Below are 19,063 nucleotides of genomic sequence, written 5' to 3'. Positions count from 1 at the left end.
TCGGTATTTTTGTTATACTTTTTTTAATATAGTTTGGTCATAAAGCTCTTCGCGTGTTTAGGTCTTATACATCATTGGCTTTAAAATGTTTTGATTTGAGCATCCATGATGAAGGTAAAACTAAAACAAAATCGCTTCAAACGCACAAAATTAATAGTGTTATTAAATCACATCTACCACCTTGAACTTGAAATAAAGGATACCTTGGATAAGGTTACGAGTTTCATATGCAGAAACGAATATAAAGATCGATGAAGAACTAAACTTTACGACAAAAGTGATTATTGCAATTTTCTCGTTTTGAACATTCCTGTAGCACCTGCATATTGAGAATAAGTTCGAAAATGCCTGTACCAAGTCAGGAATATGACAGTTGTTGTCCATTCGTTTGATGTGTTTTGTCATTTGATTTTGCCATGTGATTAGGGACTTTCCGATTGAATTTTCCTCGGAGTTCAGTATTTTTGTGATTTTACTTTTTTTTTCGAAGTAGATACGATATTTAAGGGCTTATGTGTTCTATCATGATTTCCTTGGTAGATGGTTTCTGTTCTACAGGAAAGCTATTGAACCAATGGTTCTTTCTTAATTGTAAAGTTGAAGCAATCTCTTTGAAAATTTTACAGTACAGTATCATAATGATTTGGTGGACAATTAGGGGATATATGTGTCACATATTACCAAGAATATGTTCCACTTGTCGTTGCCAAAATTCCTTCCCTTTTCTTCGATTTGACTTAAGCGGCGAATTATCTTTTTTCAATTGCAATGAGCAACAGGGTGGTTGTCTTTAGTGGAACAGGAAATGTTTACGCTTCCGGAATACCTGAATACATCCCTAGGTTTTTGAAGAGGTACACGTTGCTTTTGAAGTAAGTCTCTGCGGTGTGTTTTTCTTCCAATAATTCCAGTTTGTGGTGTTTCTATGATCTTACACCCCAATTCTATTGTTATACTTCATAGTTTTTATTTCTGAAACAAGTGTAAATTGAATAGATCTATTGTTACAAATCAGGCATGGGGTATTGCAAATTTGTAATTGTAATGTATGGTAATGCATTACATTTTCCAAGTAATTGCATGTAATGTGTAATTAAGCAATTTTAGCATTACATGTAATTGTAATTTAATGCATTACTTTAGCAAAAAGTTGTGTAATTTCATGCATTACATTGCATTACTTTTTTTCTGATACTATATATATATCTTTTAACAGATTGTTTGATATTTAAAAGCAGAATATAAGATTTCTTGATTAACTAAAAAATTATCATATGAATATTTATTTTCTATTTATTTTTCACACTTTACCCACTTGTACTTAATCATAATAAAGAATGGGATTATCATTTTCTTACTTAGTTTTTTATTTCATTTTATTTCATATATTTTCCTGCATAAAAAGATTGATATTTGAAAAGCATTACTGTAAAAGTGTTCCATTGTTGTCAAAAGATCAGAGAGTACCTTGTCATAATTAAATAACAGATAATTGAACATTGTCATAAAACACTAATTAGTTTGTTTTACAATCAACAACATTTGGTCATAAATTAAGTTCTGTGTTTATTTTATAATTAGGAAAGAATTTCTCAGTAAATATTTTGATTGAAATTAGAAAAAAAACAAAAACAAATGTATATTTATAAAAGAAAAGTTAACATTAAGTTAAAATGAAGATTAAACTTCATCTCTGTCACTTCTTTTCTGCAGAGAAACACAGAGATGCATTATATATTGAAACTTTAAAATCAAAGATAGAAGAGCAACTAACTTTGATAAGTTTTGTGAAACAGTCAGGTAGTCCGAAATATCATTGGGATGATCCTAAGCAAAAGGAGGCTACAGATGCATTAATTCAGTATATTGCTGGTGATTTACTTCTGTTTGCTACAATTGACAGCCAAAACTTCAAGAACATTGTTAAAAACTTGACCCAAAATTTAACATTCCAAGCAGAAAACATCTCTCGTCTAAACTTATTCATACTAAAGCCAAGGATATGCTAGAATCTTTTGTGATTTCATGTTGTTTTTCAAAATGCTTGATTTTTCTTTTCACTTGATAATAAAATTTACAAATGTAATGTGTAATTCAATGCATTACTTTGCAAAAGTAATTGTAATTTAATGCATTACTTTGATAAATGCATGTGATTGTAATTGTAATTTAATGCATGGTTTTGTCAAAGTAATTGTAATGTAATGCATTACATTGCAATGTAATTCGCCCCATGCCTGTTACAAATAACAATGGATTTTGACCACAGGGTGTGACGAGCGGGGTTTCTGGAAACCCCTGCTTCTACATCCCGAAAACAAAGTCCATTGTTATTCATTACAATAGAAATTGATTATTTTTTAAATAGCATGAACATAAGAAATTACTAATAGTGTTCACTACAAGTTGTTTCAAGACGTTAAAAAACACATTTTAGGAAATTCAAATAGTGAAAAAAATATTAAGCATCTATTTTGAATAAAAAAAATCCTTCAATGGAAAAATAATTTGATTGATAGCGTTGAAGTACTAAATAAGATTGTTCGCGATTTGCGAGAAAAAAATCCTGACTCCGACAAAAAACCATACCCCCCAATCCCCTTTGAAGGTAAAAAGGTTGCTCCCTTAATACTCCTTTACTTGAAGGTAAAATTTTTGATCCCAGTCATATGTCTTTATTCTAAAGCATTGATCTTAAAAAAAACAGGGATTCTAACTCCCGGACACCCCCCCCCCCTCCCCCCCCCCCGGATCCCGGTCGTCGGGTTTCTAATCCAGACACACCTATCCCTCAGTGTGTCCGAATATGAATGTTTGTTTATTCTCCAGAAGTGGGGAGGGCTTTTTTTTTTTTTTAAACCGTAACATAAAAAATACATATATGATCATTACCTTCATTAAACTGATACAGGTAAGTACTTTGTGTTATGATATTGCCTTTATCTTTAGTCTCTTCTACCAAATCCAACGCCTGACTCAAATTGTCGTCCGTCTTATACCCGTCCATATTGACAACTGCATACAAGGAGCAGAATGTATTTTTTTTGGTGATAAGAATGCACGAAACGGTCAACCTTGAACTTCTGATCCATATTAGCACCAGGATTTAACGGGAATATGCAAAACAGCAACTATGACATTTGTAAAATCTAAGTAAGGTTACTAGTGGGGTTTCATGTAAAAAAAAAATATTTTTCTTATAATTCATGGTTCGATTTTGTCAATAAATATGCTATTCATTCTTTTTCATTTAATAATCAATGTTAACAAATATAGGGTTTAGCTTTGGGTGTAAGTTAGTTATACACCTAGGGATACGGCGTGTCTGGATAAGAAACCCCGACACACCTATCCCTCGGTGTATAACTATTACTTCTATCAGTAAAGCTCTTGTGTATCATTTGTAAAGAAAACCTTTTCAGTTTCAAACTTTAGGTCATGTATTGGAATTAAAAAAATTTCATGTACCGATTGTTCATGAATTTGGTAATATCTTATGGTTAGACAACAGATACTTACGAACTCGTTATTATATGATGCCATATAAGACAATTTTTCTACAATGAATTAACAGGAATAAATGAAGCAGGAACTGTTGAAATTTCGGAGCACGCCAGTTCAATCATGGTATTGTTTGGTTGTGTTGCTGAGTCTTAAGTTGTGTGTGTACCGTTTTGTAGTACTTTATCATTGCGCACCTATGGCATCTTCTGTCCAAAATAGCAAATAAACTCATCATAGATACCAGGCTTTAAGTTTTGTACGCCAGACGCGCGTTTGGTCTTCAAAAGACTCGTCAGTGACGCTCAAATCAAAAAAATTTAAAAGGCCAAATAAAGTACGATGTTGAGGAGCATTCCAAAATAGCAAAACATCATATCTAAGGTCAATTTGCCTGAGAAATTGCGATCTAATCATTTATACAATTAAATAATTCATGAACTGGAAATTGGTAAATAAAATATTAGTATACAGAATAAATAGCAATAGCTACTGTGCGGATTTGACCATTTATGAACTAATGGTCAATCAACAGCCATGCCGAACCAGTGTTTGTAAGATATATGTGCGCACTATACGTGATGTGGACAAATATTTACCTAGATGTATGCAGGATAAAGAAATCATGATACTGCCGAAGTATGGGTACTGGGCGGAACAAACTGTTATGTCGACGCAGTGATAATTATATAACTAAACATGTTTCAAAATATATTCATGAAATAAAAAAAAATATATTTGTGATATTCAAATCACAATCCAATTAGATCTTAATGCATACAAAATTTCATAAAAATCCAAAATACAACCAAATGAATTGACTTTGCAATATGGACAATTCCTAAACTAGTTGCTTTACAAATAATAAAGTCATAAACTGCTTTTGCGAAATACCATTTTCATAAAATTCCAGGAAGTGTAATTTCATACTTCAAAATTAATCCCTGTTAAAGTGTTAAATTTAGTCAGCGTTTTAACTGATTTATGATAAATATATCATTACTGTAAATGCCTTTAAGTAGTAATTCTATTGCTATGAACAACGACACGTCAAGTTAGGCAAACGCTTTATAGAATTGAGAAATTTTAAGGAAAAGAAAATTAACGCCAGGAAAAGAAATGTCATAATTTTGGTATAAAGATAACCATGAGAACTTGTAGTATCAAAATAACGATATTTGATAAAACTTAATTCAAGTGAATAAAAAAGTCATCCGAGATACCAAACTTATAATTTGGTACGCCAGTTAGTTATATATTTCCAATCGAACTAATGGTATTCCCTATCACACAAGGATATGTACATTGTACTCAAATGCCCTTTCCCTACTCAAAAAGTAAAATAACAAAAACACCGAACTCCAAGGGAAATTCAAAACGGAACGTCCTTTTTAAAATGGCAAAATCAAATGCTCAAACACATCAAACGAATGGAAACCAACCGTCATATTCCTGATTTGGCATAGGCATTTCCTTATGTAGAAAATGGTAGATTACATAAAAATTTTTCAGACTGTTCAATATAATCCTTATTATGGTACAAATTTCACATATCTACCTAAATTCCACAACCAAGTTTTTTAGACACGCCGTTTTTTTTCATTGTCAGTGGAACCTTCAATATAAATAAATGTGTGAATATAACTATTTTAAATGTTTGTAAATTCAGATTAAAAAATCATAGGAAAATGTTTAAACAAAAATTATTATCTGTAATAACTCATTAAAGATAACAGGCTTATAGTTAATACGCCAGACGCACGTTTCGTCTACATAGGACTCATTGTTGTCATACCTAAAAAAAAACAACAGTTGAAATGCCAAAGTAATTGCGAAGTTGAAGATCATTTAGAACCATAAGACCTTAAAAGTTGTGCCAAATCTGGCTAAGGCTACTCATGCATGTCGGCAGAAGACATTTAACGAAAATAACCACATCAACGATTTTTCACGTCAACAGTGGCATCGAACCAGTGGTGACAGAAAACTAAAAAAAAAACGGTCTCATAATTTGATACGTCTTCATAAGAATCATCAGTGTCATTTACGAAGTTGATGAGCATTGAAAAACAAAATTTCTGATAAGTTGTGACAAACAAACATTTTACTATTTTTAATGACTTGAAGAATATGGCGTTTTGATTTTTGTACAATATGCAATCTTCTCGATTATTTGAATAAAACGTTTAAATCAGAATAATGTTTATTAGAATTGGTCGCCCGATTTTGTGAATTTAATAGAGCTATAAACAACTGCCATTCAGGTGGGAGGTAGGCTAGATATAAAACCAAGTCTAACCCACCATTTTCTTCAGAGAATGTCTGTACCAAGTCAGGAATGTGACAATTGTCTTCTATTCGTTTTGCTGGTTGATATGGTCGATCGTTTGATTTTGTCTGGCTTTATGGACCTTTTTGGTATATATAAGTAAGGGATCTCAGTATAATAGATCTAGAGTCATTCTATTCCTAGGAGATCAGCTCAGGTTATTAGGTAATTTACATTTAGTACATAGCAGACGCCCTTAATTCATTGAGTAATATAAAATGTATAACAACAAAAAGTGACTTATCGGAAATCATTGAGTAATATAAAATGTATAACACCAAAAAGTGACTTATCGGAAATCATTTAGTAATATAAAATGTATAACAATCATTGAACCATAAGGGGAATGGCCTCTTATTTCTTTTAAAATATTTCTTTTTTCCTATATGGTATTGAAAAAATTAAATTTTTTTTTATATTTATGTCCTGATAAAAACATCAGCCCCTCCTTCAAAACAGGTGTATGTTTGGTCCCGAATTATCACGCAATATTCAAATACAACGAGATAAACTCAGGTCGTATTAAGATGAATAACTTTCAACGAATCATTCTGTCATTGAATAATATTTTACTATCAAAGAATAAGCAAAAAAAAAAAAAAGTGTCCTGTGAAAAGGGGGTCCAATAGGACACATTTTTTTCTCACAAAAAGCCTATTTAAAAATATCTGCTGTTGTGAATTAATGTCTACTTAATCAGAACATGCTTGTCGAACAAAGCGAAGTTCAGGCATTTCTTACTTTATCTATCAAACTACATATACATGAATCACAACCCTTTATCTAAAATCAAAGTAAAACTCTTTATACTGAATTCAAGACCTTTATTTAGAAAAAAAACACGTCAACCTCTGTATGCATGAATTTCAACACCTTCGGGTACCTCTGTAAAAAGTTCAGCCAACATTAATAACTTACCCGGAAGTAGATTGAACGAAATAGTCCTCCTTCTGGCAAAAGTAGTCGGTTTCCTAAAAGGCAGTTGATTGTTTTTAAAAGCAATAGATAAAAAATTAATAATATATTTCTTTGCCTAGAATGTCATCTTTTCAAACAGAACATGTTTTTGTCATCAAATGTAGGATCTATTTTAAACAACACTTCAAGTGAAGTATTTATTTTGGTTATGTAATATTTGCACACGAATCGAACGATTTTATTTAAGTGATATATATTACACTTAAATAGTAACCTTATGTGTAAGGCTAAACTTGCTCAGATCTATGCTAATATTTATGTACTACTTTAATGTGAAGAATTTAATATGAGAGGTAAGAATTTACGCAAATTCGTTGTGATTAAGTTAACTTTCGATTTCAAAATACATTGATCTATTTAACGGTAAGTAAACACTATACTGAAAGAAGGTGTGTGATGATTTAAACAACAAAAAATAACTTGAAAATTATTTACTATGCTCCTCTTCTTGCCGACTTGTTCCTTTATTCTTATGAAGCGGACTTCGCACAGGAACTTCTAAGGAAGAACGAAAAGAAGTTAGCACTATCCTTTAACTTCACTATATAGATGATGTTCTCTCACTAAATACTTATAAATTTGGTGACTATGTTGAACGCGTCTATCCCATCGAACTAAGTCTGCCTCATATCTTGACTTACATCTAGAAATTGACCATGAGGATAGGTTGAAAATAAAACTCGACGACATGAAAGAGATGATTTCAGCTTCCCAATTGTGAACTTTCCATTTCTATGTAGCAACATTCCAGCAGCGCCTGCATATGGAGTATATATCTCCCAGTTGATACGATATTCTAGGGATTGCATTTCCTATCATGACTTCCTTGATAGAGGGTTGCTGTTCACAAGGAATCTATTAAACCAGTGAAGTTGAAATCATCCCTTCGAAAATTTTGCGGACGCCATCATGAGTTGGTTGACCGTTATGGAATATCTGTTTCACAGATGACGACGGATATGTTCAACTCCAACTATAATCCCGTCCCCTTTTCCCCGAATGTGACCTACCGAATTAGACTTATCACCGGGTTTGAACTTACATGAGCAACACGACGGGTGCCACATGTGGAGCAGAATCTGCTTACCCTTTCGATGCACCTGAGATCTCCCCCAGTTTTTGGTGGGGTTCGTGTTGCCCTGTCTTTAGTTTTCTGTTTTTATTTTGTGTACTATAGTTTGTCTGTTGGTCATTTTCTTTTTTAGCCATGGTGTTGTCAGCTTATTTTCGACTTATGAGTTTGAATGTCCCTTTAGTATCTTTCGCCTCTCTTTTTTTATCTTTCTTACTACGTATGATTCAATCGGATCTATTTTCCTGTGTGGACAACACCAATGTGCATCAAAACATTGTTTCACAATTTATACTGTTTCAAACTTTACATTTCGAGGTTTATCATTTCATATTCTAAAGGATTAGATTTCGTACACCACCTTATGATAAGAATTGTCTAGATGTAGTTCCCCATGATTGTAGCTTGCCAAATGTCAGTTTAGCTTTGTTATTACTTTGCGTCCGTAAACTTTTTCAAATATCTTCTCATCTAACACTACGGAACCAATTGAATATTAAACTTCACAGAATTGGCCTTCACACATAATTATATTGAGACGAGGTATATTTAGCCAGTGGTGTCAATCAGATGTGGATTCTTCAAAAAATTCTAAAGATCTACTCCAAAGTCTTCAATCACAATCTTAATAATTTTACTGTTATATCAAAACCTGATTTTTCAATCTACGCTTTAAATTTTTATTCCCCATGCTCAGTTGAAAGATTGACTACATGGTTTTTTTTTAAAAAGAGCCTTTTCTACAAAACATAGGAAACATAGATTCAAATTCCTTGTTTAAGGTCATGAAAAATATCACTTGTAAAGAACAATATTGATTACCACACAAAACACACCGAAGATAATATCATAAAAATGTAAGACTTTTGATCGTCAACATTTGTTGTGTTTCGTGGATTCATATGTCAGCAGACAGTCGGTATTCCAATTGTTACATTTGTCATTTCGGGTTCTTTTATAGCTTGATATGCGGTATGGGTTTTGATCATTGTTGAAGGCCGTACGGTTACCTATAATTGTTAATTCTTTAGGAGTTCATGCGATTCCCTCAATTTTTGATTGTTACCCTGATTTGTCTCTTCATAACCGATTTACGAGATTTAAACCTCGGTAAACTACTGTTGCTCTAATTCAAGCAATGTTAGTTCATGAGTTTGCAAGACTTTTATCTTTCTTAGGCTTCTTGTAGATTGGTATCCTTTGATTACAAGATTGAGCGAAATGATATAAGAATTCGTTTATTCATTTTAAAGTCTAAGAGAGCCCAAAAATAACATTATCACAGAGATTGCTGTTCCTGAATGTTGAGTTTGATTTATCTGAAAAAGATTACATGGTCTGACTATTTTTTGTTATATTCAGTTTACGACACTATTGTAAGCCTACTTAATTTCGCGGATACTTTTTTTTCGCGTTAAGCTATTTTCAACCGATTTCGCGGCGATTTGTCTCTGCGATTTTCTAGCTTTGTCTTTTTATTTATGTAAGAGAAGATCTTAGTATTTACATATTTGCAAAGATCAGTTTTTTCTCGAAAATAAGTTCGTTTACAGTACCTGTATAACAACCTGAAAAGAACATGCAACATATATATCAGGGTCTAGAGGGGTCTTCATTTCCGTATTCTTTTTTTAGCTCACCACGCCCAAAGGCCACAGTTAGCTTTTCTCATCACTTGGCGTCCGTCGTCGTTCACTTTTTCAAACATCTTCTCCTCGAAAACTACAGGGCGGAATTAAACAAACTTGGCCATAATCCTTATTTGGGTATGTAGTCTGACTCTGATGACTCCGCCTGCTAATTAACCAACATGGCTAAAAATAAAACATAGGGATTAAGTGCAAGTTTTGTCTATTATCTTGAAAACCGCATAAATGTTCAAAATGATGAGATCTACCTACTGTCCATTTACATCAAACCCGTCAGACGACTTCTTATACGTGTTATTGCCTTTAAATGACGAATTTTACAATTTGTTTTCCATTTTTACCTATTATCTTGAAAACTATTATAGAGAGAAAATTTAAAGAGAACAAATTATCAGCAAGACTAAATCTATGAATAATATAAGTCAACATGACCGAAATCGTCCTCTGATTCCTTACTGGATATTGAATGTCCCTTGGTATATACATCTTCCTCTTTTGGGTCTGTACTAAAGTAAATTATGTGATGTAAAACAACCATTTTTGTCAAATAGTTAAGATGTATCTTTACATATATTTACGATTATTTGAATCTGCTGCATTGCTGGTGAAAGACCCCTGGTGAATCCAAATTATAAAATCCGAAAGCATATCCAGTTTTGATATGACTCTATTGTGGATAACTTGTTCGAAAAAATGTCCCTACAATTGATGAGACGATAATAACTCTATAGAAGAGGGACGAAAGATACCAGAGGGACAGTCAAACTCATAGATCGAAAACAAACTGACAACGCCATGGCCAAAAATAAAAAGACAAACAGACAAATAATAATACAGATGACACAACATAGAAAACTAAAGACTAAGCAACACGAACCCCACCAAAAACTGGGGTAGATCTCAGGTGCTCCGGAAGGGTAAGCAGATCCTGCTCCACATGTGGCACCCGTCGTGTTGCTTATTTATATAGTATTTTATCATCATTATCTTTTCTTACATACTGCATAAAGATTTTTAAACTGAAAGAGGTTTTTTTCTAAGCCAGTAGATGATTAAATACTGTTACCAGGTGGAACAACAAGCTCTCTTCGAAATGTTCAACAGAGAGTACATATGCATTAGAAATTGCTTAGCATTGCTTTTTTTCTTCCATTTAAATCTGAATCTGTACTTTTTTTTAATACTTATATTTGGCCATTTTTCAGGTTTTGACACCTTGCATATTGGGCCACAAAATTTTGACAGTTTTTGCTGGGATGGTTGTTCCTGCAGCATATTTGATAAATTCCATCATAATACATGTAATTAGTAGTTGATTTTTTTTTTCTTTAGTCGTTGATGCTCTTTGGTCATTTTGATTTAGATTTTATATTCCTTTTTATTGCTTTACTGAATGCACTTCGGAAACATTTTTCTCATCCATTTTATGCATACTGCATTGCTATTAATTTTATTGTCAATTTGAAGTGGTAGATTAAGCTGGACTGTGCACTGGGAGATAAGTTCAGTGCGTTCTTTCTAAATGTCTGAGTTGAGCTTACTTATAAGTTTATTGTTTGATGTGCAGATATTATCAATCTTCGATGTTGATTTTCCGTTATATGGTAGGAGATCTTCAGCTTCTAACTGTTGTAATCTATCGTTTTTTCAAATATTATATTATGTTGGCTTTGTCTTGAATTTCATAATTTCTATTTAGATCTCTGCCATATAAAAAAAGCACATAACATTATTTTTGCCTCTGAAAATTTATATTTATCTAAATTTGTATTGAATGTACTTTATTCCCGAGTATGAGGTTATAGTTCGAAAATCTGCAAATTTTATCTGTATCTAAATTTAGATTACTTTATTCCCGAGTTTGACCTCATAGTTGGTAAATATGCATTGATAATACAAATTATTCGGTCATTGGTTTGAACAGAGTTAATCGTTTCCATCTGGTAACTTTCTTCATTATATCATTCCATTAGTGTTTCATTTAATGTCAATACACGACTGTATTTGGAACTTGCAAATTTGCAAATTGTTGAAATGTATCATGAAATAATTCATTAAAGTTTTATATTCTCGATATAATTCACAAAGATTCCCTTTCTCAAAATCCAATAACCAATCATCTTGAGCACATAAAATTGCATCCTGCGATTTCAGCAAATTTGTTTAGATATTTTATATTTGTCTTAAATTACCTCCTCAGTGTTAAATGTAACTGTACGCGATAAAAGTCCCGGACATGATAAAATGTGAAAAAATTCAAACGGGAAAACTAACGATCTAGTTTATAATCAAACAATTTACGAAAAAAAAACACAAATATAACAGACATGAACCAACAATCACTGAATTACAGGCTCCTGACTTCGGACAGGAACATAAATAATGTGGTTTGGTTAAATATGTTTGTGAGCGCTCATCCCACTTAACCTAGGACAGTGGTGTAACATCACAACATAACAACAAACTGTAAAAAACGTTTTAAATGGCTTAGCTCAATAGATTGGTAATAAGCACAAAAACAACTAACATAAAAACAATAGAAAAGTAGAAACAAATCACCGAGATGATGGTACTCGCAGTTGCTTAAAGCTAGTGCAAAGCCAATTACAACTAATAACTAAATCCTGTTCTCCCATCAAGCAGTACTCATCCAAGAGATTTATAATAAAAGACGTCATAAACAGAATGAGAAAAGCATTTGCTATGCCAAAATATTAGGAAACGGTACCAACAGATCATAAGTACGCATAGCTATACAGCAAAATCTATTTTGTTGTGTTTTATTTTTTTTCGAACACAAAAGCAATGTTAGTATCAATAAGACACAATATCTAAAGATTTTACTACGGTGTTAAATTATTCACCTTGAAGAATACGTTTTTCAAAGGACCAAGGACTTTAAATGGATCATATCTGAATTAACGGGCCCTATAAATAACATCACCGTAAAAAAAGTCTGTGATATCCCGATTTATTAAGAAATCTAAAAGTATAGCCACAATTACAATTTATTCTATGTATCTATGAAAGAGTTAAGTAACACATTTATTAAGTGGTCACGAAATCCCTAACTTAATAATTTAACAGTTATACATTGATTGCGTTCATTGATACCTATAACGTCATTACAGACACGAGCATAGCGATCAAGTTGTGAAATATACACACCGTAAAAAGAGGAGGCTAGAAGAACATCACCGTCAAAAAAACGAAAATTACTGAATAATAATAGTAAACGAAAAATCATCATTTTTGTAAAGAGTTTCCCTTGTGAAACTGAATTATCCAAATCTTGAAAAGGACCATTATTATTAGATTTATTCAAAGTATGTTGTTTTTTGTAAATTTCACCGTTTAATTAGAAAATTCTTTATTATTCATTTCAAGCAAAAATATCATCTAGTTAACGGTAATTGTTATTAAAATTCTCAATTAAAATAAATTCAGACGTATCTTTATTGAGTTTGGTCATAATCTGTGATTCATGACAATACAGGTACAGGTCTGCTATTAAAAAGGTAATTGGTGTTGATAGGAATACCTGCAACCATTTCAAGTTAACATTTTACCTAAATTATTGTAAGTCTATCTACTAGTGTATCAAGAGAGGTTTAAAAATCTGGTCACAAGGTGCAATGCCAAAACTTAATAACAAACCATCATTAAACTAGGAGTATTTCACAGTCACTGCCACAATATAATCGAAATTCCTGACATATTGGGCAAGTAGGTCATTAAAAAATAGTAAAACAAAATTCTATTCTATATAAGAAGTTTAGTTTTGTTTTTATAGTTTCTGTAGTCATTATAATTGATAATAAAAAAATAATGATCTTTTTGCAAATTATTGCCAAGTGAGTAACATGCGAACGTATTTATATGAGATTCAAATGGCTGCTGCCAATTCTGGAGTGCCGATTTCTTTGAATTTATCATACAAAACCGTCCTAAAACTTTCTTAAAAACTACGGTATATTTTATAAAACTATACTTATAAAGAAGGTAACATGTAATAAACAGATTGAAAAATCATTGTAAGTGGATTAAAATCTGTATTAAATTCTAAGACTCTTTTTGACGTTTATTGGGAATAATTAGCTAGATATCATGAATGATTTGAAACTTTTAAAAATCTTAATAGTGCTTCAAATGTGTTTCAGATTTACCATAATCTAGATAAATGGCAGCTCTTGGTGATTCGACTGCAGTCAGTAATATAAGCTATAGTCCTGAGAGACAATGGAAGCTTTTAGCATTTGGGAAAAGATATCATGCATGATTTCTCTACAGAGATGTTGAAATGGATAGACAGTGGGTTAAAGTAACAGTCAACATATTAGAGTCTGCCGGGTTTATTTGTTGGTACCGTGGCCGAGATTTTTTAGCGAGGCATTCGTATGCAAGTACAATAATAAAAAATCTAGAACAAGCAATGAAAATTATAGTGATTCTGAGTAAGACATTTGTAGAAAGTCCTCGTTGCAGATACGATTTAGATTTAGCACTTGAAGAATGTTTGAATCGAGGTGAAGATGGCGAAACTGGTGTACTTATTCCTGTAGCATTGGACAACTGTACCATACCTAGAATTCTAAAACCACTTAATGTGTTGGACATTCAGGATAACGAAAGTACATGGCTTTCTAAATTAGTCAGAGCTATAGAAAGCAACGATAAATTTAGTTCTTTTGCCGATGATAACACCCGAAATGCAGAAAACGGAATAGATGAGGCAGCTGTATCATTACGCCAAAAATTGCATACAGCACCAGTTCACGAAGTCTTTTCTTTTTTAGCAAAACCGATAGCAAATGATCTGTTACATTTTTTGTCACAACACTCTGACTTAAGATTTTTTTCATCTGCGATGAATACGTGTGGTATTTCATTTAAAGAGAATCGGGTATCATTAACTATGAAAACATTTTCACAGTTTACTGACAAGCCATATCAAATAGCACATTGCTTCAAAGAATTTTCTAAGAACTTAAACATTAAACAAATAAGTTTAATACTGGAAAAGCAAGCCAATATTCTACACAGAGGTGATATCAATGAAACAAAAGAATTCAATGAGTTAGTAAGATGTGTTCTGAAGCCACCTAAGGAACAATTTTGGGGTATTATGTGGAAGATGAAAGGAACTCAAACTAAGACTATCCGAAACGAATGTAGAAGTTTAATTCATGATGCACTGATAGAAAATCAAAATGTACAAACAGTTTCCCATCCGAAATTCGTATCTCTAGATGCAAGAATTGAGACTTTTGTTAACTGGCCAATAAATAAAGAACCAAAAAAGGAAAGTATAGCAGAGGCTGGCTATTTTTATGACCCGAAAAACACCATTCTTCGATGCTTTTATTGTGATGGTGTTTCGTGGGATCTAAAACCTGACGAAGATCCGTGGGCAAGACATGCAAAGTGGTATTTTAACTGTCCATACGTACGTGCTTCTAAAACTGAGGAATTTATAAATAAGTGCAGATTTACAAAATTGAAACGAAATGATGTTTACAATGTGGAATATATAGAATGTGATAACCGCTTAAAAACATTTGATAACTGGCCAATTGAATCATGTCCTGATCCATGTCATTTGTCAACAGCTGGGTTTTATTTTACACATTTAGAGGACAAGGTTGTGTGTCACCATTGTGGTTATGGTGTAAGAAACTGGGAAAAAGATGATAATCCTTGGTATAAACATGCCTGGTGGTCGCCCGATTGTTCTTTTCTTCGCCGTTACAAGAGTAGAAATTTTATTGACAAGGTTCTGGAAGAAAGAGCAAAGTTAGAACCTTTGGACATGTGTATTTTAACATATTATCTTGATATACGAGAAAATAAATAAAACATTTCTTTTTCTTTTTAAATTAGAAAGCATAATTTTTAACTACTTCTAGAGACATTTTGTCTTGTAATTTATACAATGTATGTATACAATAGTATTAATGGAGCAGTCTTGATAAATGACAATATCACTAATATCACAAATATGTTTGTCTCCAATGTGAATAAAAGGAGAATAGTGGCGTACACATCAATGAGACAACACCTACGATACAAGTAATCAAAAGACATTTAGAAGGCAACCAACTGTTTATACAATATGGTAACTCAAAATCGACCCATGTCTTACAAGTTGTAACTCTGAACAGAAACAGTCATAGATCAATCTGCCATTACCTGAATTTTTAAAAAGAAAAAAAAAGAAAACATGAATACTATACAAAAATATACGAAAAGAAACGAGTTTTCATTCCATATTGTTTTTTTGGACGGTTATGTTCCTTTGGTCCCATCTGACGGTGTTTATATACCCTAACTCGTACGCTATGCCCATTCTGTTGTGACGTTATGGATTTCAATGAACGTAATCGTTAGCACAAATTACTTAAAACCTTTACTAAATTTTTTTATCAGATACAAAGATTTGGTGAAGATGTTCATCTGTACTTCTAGAAAACTTATAATAAACGGGATATTACATCCTAACTTTTACGGCTATTTGCTTAAAAAGTCGGAAGAAATTTACTTTTTAATCAAATGGTATCATATTATTTATTTGTTCGTTTTCTGTCAAAATCTAAATCTACTGTGAATTGTCCTCCTTTTCCTAAAGTTTAAAGCAATTCATTATCTGCTGAGATACGATATGCAGTTTTGTCGAGCCTGCGAGACATTCCTTAATCGGCGTTGGCGTCGTCAATATTTATGTTCAGCCTGTGGTTATTTTTTTTTAAAACACCAATAAATTTGTAAAACCTTTATGAAATTTTACAGAATATAGGCAGAATCTTTTTTATGATCAAAAGAGTATCCAGAGCATAATCATGAAAATTAATGACAGAAATAGTATCTCTCTCTCAATAAATTGTAAGCTTCCGTCGGACCCCTGCTGGGAGGTCCCTTGCCCTGTACCCGCTGGGGACCCACAAACCCCTCGCTTATCGATTTTTAAGTGTATGCCCGAACGTCGGCGAGGGTTTTGAGGGTCCCCAGCGGGTACAGGGCAAGGGACCTCCAAGCAGGGGTCCGACGGAAGCTAATGATTTATTGAGAGAGAGATACTATTTCTGTCATTAAAACTCATCAATAGCAACATACTTTAAAGTCTAATTTCTTGATTTTTTCATGTATATTTTATTCAGTGTGTTGATTTGGAATCTAATGGACAATAGTTGTTACTATGAAATATGTTTAAAAGGAGATGTGAGGTAAAACAATCAATCGACCAAAGATCAAAACCTTTCGTAATATAAAAAAAGCAAGTCTACATTTTCAATGGTGTCGTTCTTTCGATTATTATGACTTAATCTAGTTTTCTCCCCTTTTATGCCATTATTTCGTTAATGGACAAGTACATGCAATAATAAATTTTCATAGATAGTCAGGTGTGATATAAACATACTCAAAGGGTTCCGTGGAATCCTGTGTTTCGCCAGGGATTGCTGCTGTCTGTTAAACTATAAAATTTAAAAGAAATCAAACTTTTCTTTAAATGTTTTTCTTGATCTTGGAAGATAAGCTTCTGTCCAAGTTTCATAACAATCTTTGAAAGTTTACAATTGTAGCAGGTGAAAAATATTTAATTCAAACCGTCTGTTAATTGCCCCCAAAAAATGGTAAAATACTGAAATTAAAAAAAACATATAATTTTTAGACTAAAATTTCCTGACTGTTATAAAAGTTTTGAAATCATTTAAAAATAAAGGAATATATCTCCCACATGCAACGCTCTGATTCTTTGTCCGGAATTGGCTATACTTTAGATACGTTTTATTTTTGATCAGCTCTTCGAATGTTTTTATTAGGTTTTGGATTTTCAAATATTTCGGCCTCGAGCATCACTGATGAGACATTAATTGTCGAAATGCGCATCTGGTGCAAAAAAAAATCGTCCAGTTGGTGTTAACATTTTTACATAAAATTCGATGAAGTTTTGACAAAGTAATTGATGCGTAACAAACAGTATCTACTTGTTAACTAATAAAAACAATGTTCTTTTCAGTAAAATGCGGAAAAATTAAAAGTAAATTTTCATAATAATGCTCTGGATACTCTTTTGATCATAAAAAAGTTTCTGCCTATATTCTGTAAAATTTCATAAAGGTTTTACAAATTTATTGATGTTTAAAAAAAAATAACCACAGGCTGAACATAAATATTGACGACGCCAACGCCGATTACTTTTGTCTTCAATTACAAGTCAGTGGAGAAAGAACTACAAGGCTCATGTGCTTTTAGCCAGATCTTTTAATTTATTTAGATTAAAATATTTTTTCTCCAAAATTCATGTGTACGCCCGGGCGTTTTGACGTAAACGTAGCTACGCGCCTGATTTTGGTCTGTTTGTTTTTTATAACAACACAATTTTCAAATAGTTACAGACTTTCCATAGAGATTTTTTTCAACCCGAAAAAGGTAACAGATGTATTGATATTCATTTGCATAAGGTCGATTTCTATCCGACCGTGACGCAGCATTATTGTTATTAGATTGATCTCTATTTATATCATCTGTACTGTTTTGTCTTTATATACAGCTGTTTTAAGAAACTTATTGTCTTTATACATTACAAATCGTAATGACTTAGTAGACGTACGAGAAGGAACAACACAGTCAGTTACATCTCTTCCCAAAGAATTAACTAAAACAAAATAAAAGGACTAACATCGATAAATGACAACAAGGCAACCACCGACATCTTACAACATATACATGTTTATTAATAAATCTTTTGATAGAAACTAATCCAATCCATCTACGTTGTCGAATTTCATTCATATTCATATTGATAAATGACATGTGAGTATACGTCAATGAGAAAACAACCCAACGATAGAGAAAACCAAACAACATATAGAGGACAACATTCAGTCTTCAACAATGGACAAAATAAAGAAGTACAGCCAAATGTTTTGAGAGTATTATAATTCGGATCTGTAAGATATTTTCCAACAAATTTCTGAGTTTTACACCTGGAGTGAAACATATACAAAAGTAATTGGCATTATGTTTTTATGTTGTGCTGTTACATCACTGTTCCAGGTTAGGGGAGGGTTAAGCGCCTGATTTTGGTCTGTTTGTTTTTTATAACAACCCAATTTTCAACACAGCCAGTTACATCTCATCGTCTCTGTTTAAAGGGGAAAGAAAATAAAAACTTTAATAAATAAAAATAAAATGGTGGAAGAAGAAAAATAGGAAAAATGCACCAATTTAAAGTTAAAACTCCATTACCAGATAGAATATTTATATCCATATATTACACAGAATTCAGTATAAATACACTGTTGTTATGTGACCGTTTACGTTTGCACAGGGTAAAGTTTCGCAATATAGGAGTCTATTACAAATAGTAAATTTATAAAAGAAAAAAAGAAAATCAGAAGGCCGTACCTTGACCTATAATGGTTTACTTTTATAAATTGTAACTTGGATGGAGAGTCGTCTCATTGGCACTCATACCACATCTTCCTATATCTATATATGTTGAATTTAATAAATGTATTGTAGTACCCCCATCAC

At 32.4% G+C, this 19,063-nt stretch overlaps 1 protein-coding gene across 1 annotated transcript; it reads left to right on the top strand.

Annotated features, from left to right (window-relative positions):
* Positions 1–6,970: 6,970 nt before the first annotated feature.
* Positions 6,971–15,412, top strand: LOC127735195 (uncharacterized). Its single transcript, XM_052245318.1, has 2 exons — positions 6,971–7,101; positions 13,690–15,412. The coding sequence occupies exon 2, from the start codon at positions 13,830–13,832 to the stop codon at positions 15,381–15,383; it is 1,554 nt and encodes a 517-aa protein (XP_052101278.1). The 5' UTR covers positions 6,971–7,101; positions 13,690–13,829; the 3' UTR covers positions 15,384–15,412.
* Positions 15,413–19,063: the final 3,651 nt, after the last annotated feature.

The sequence above is a fragment of the Mytilus californianus genome, unplaced genomic scaffold (genome assembly GCF_021869535.1).
Source record: "Mytilus californianus isolate M0D057914Y unplaced genomic scaffold, xbMytCali1.0.p SCAF_3, whole genome shotgun sequence".
NCBI lineage: Eukaryota > Metazoa > Mollusca > Bivalvia > Mytilida > Mytilidae > Mytilus > Mytilus californianus.
The sequence above is the reverse complement of the archived record's forward strand: the minus strand, read 5'-3'. Positions and strand labels throughout refer to the sequence as shown.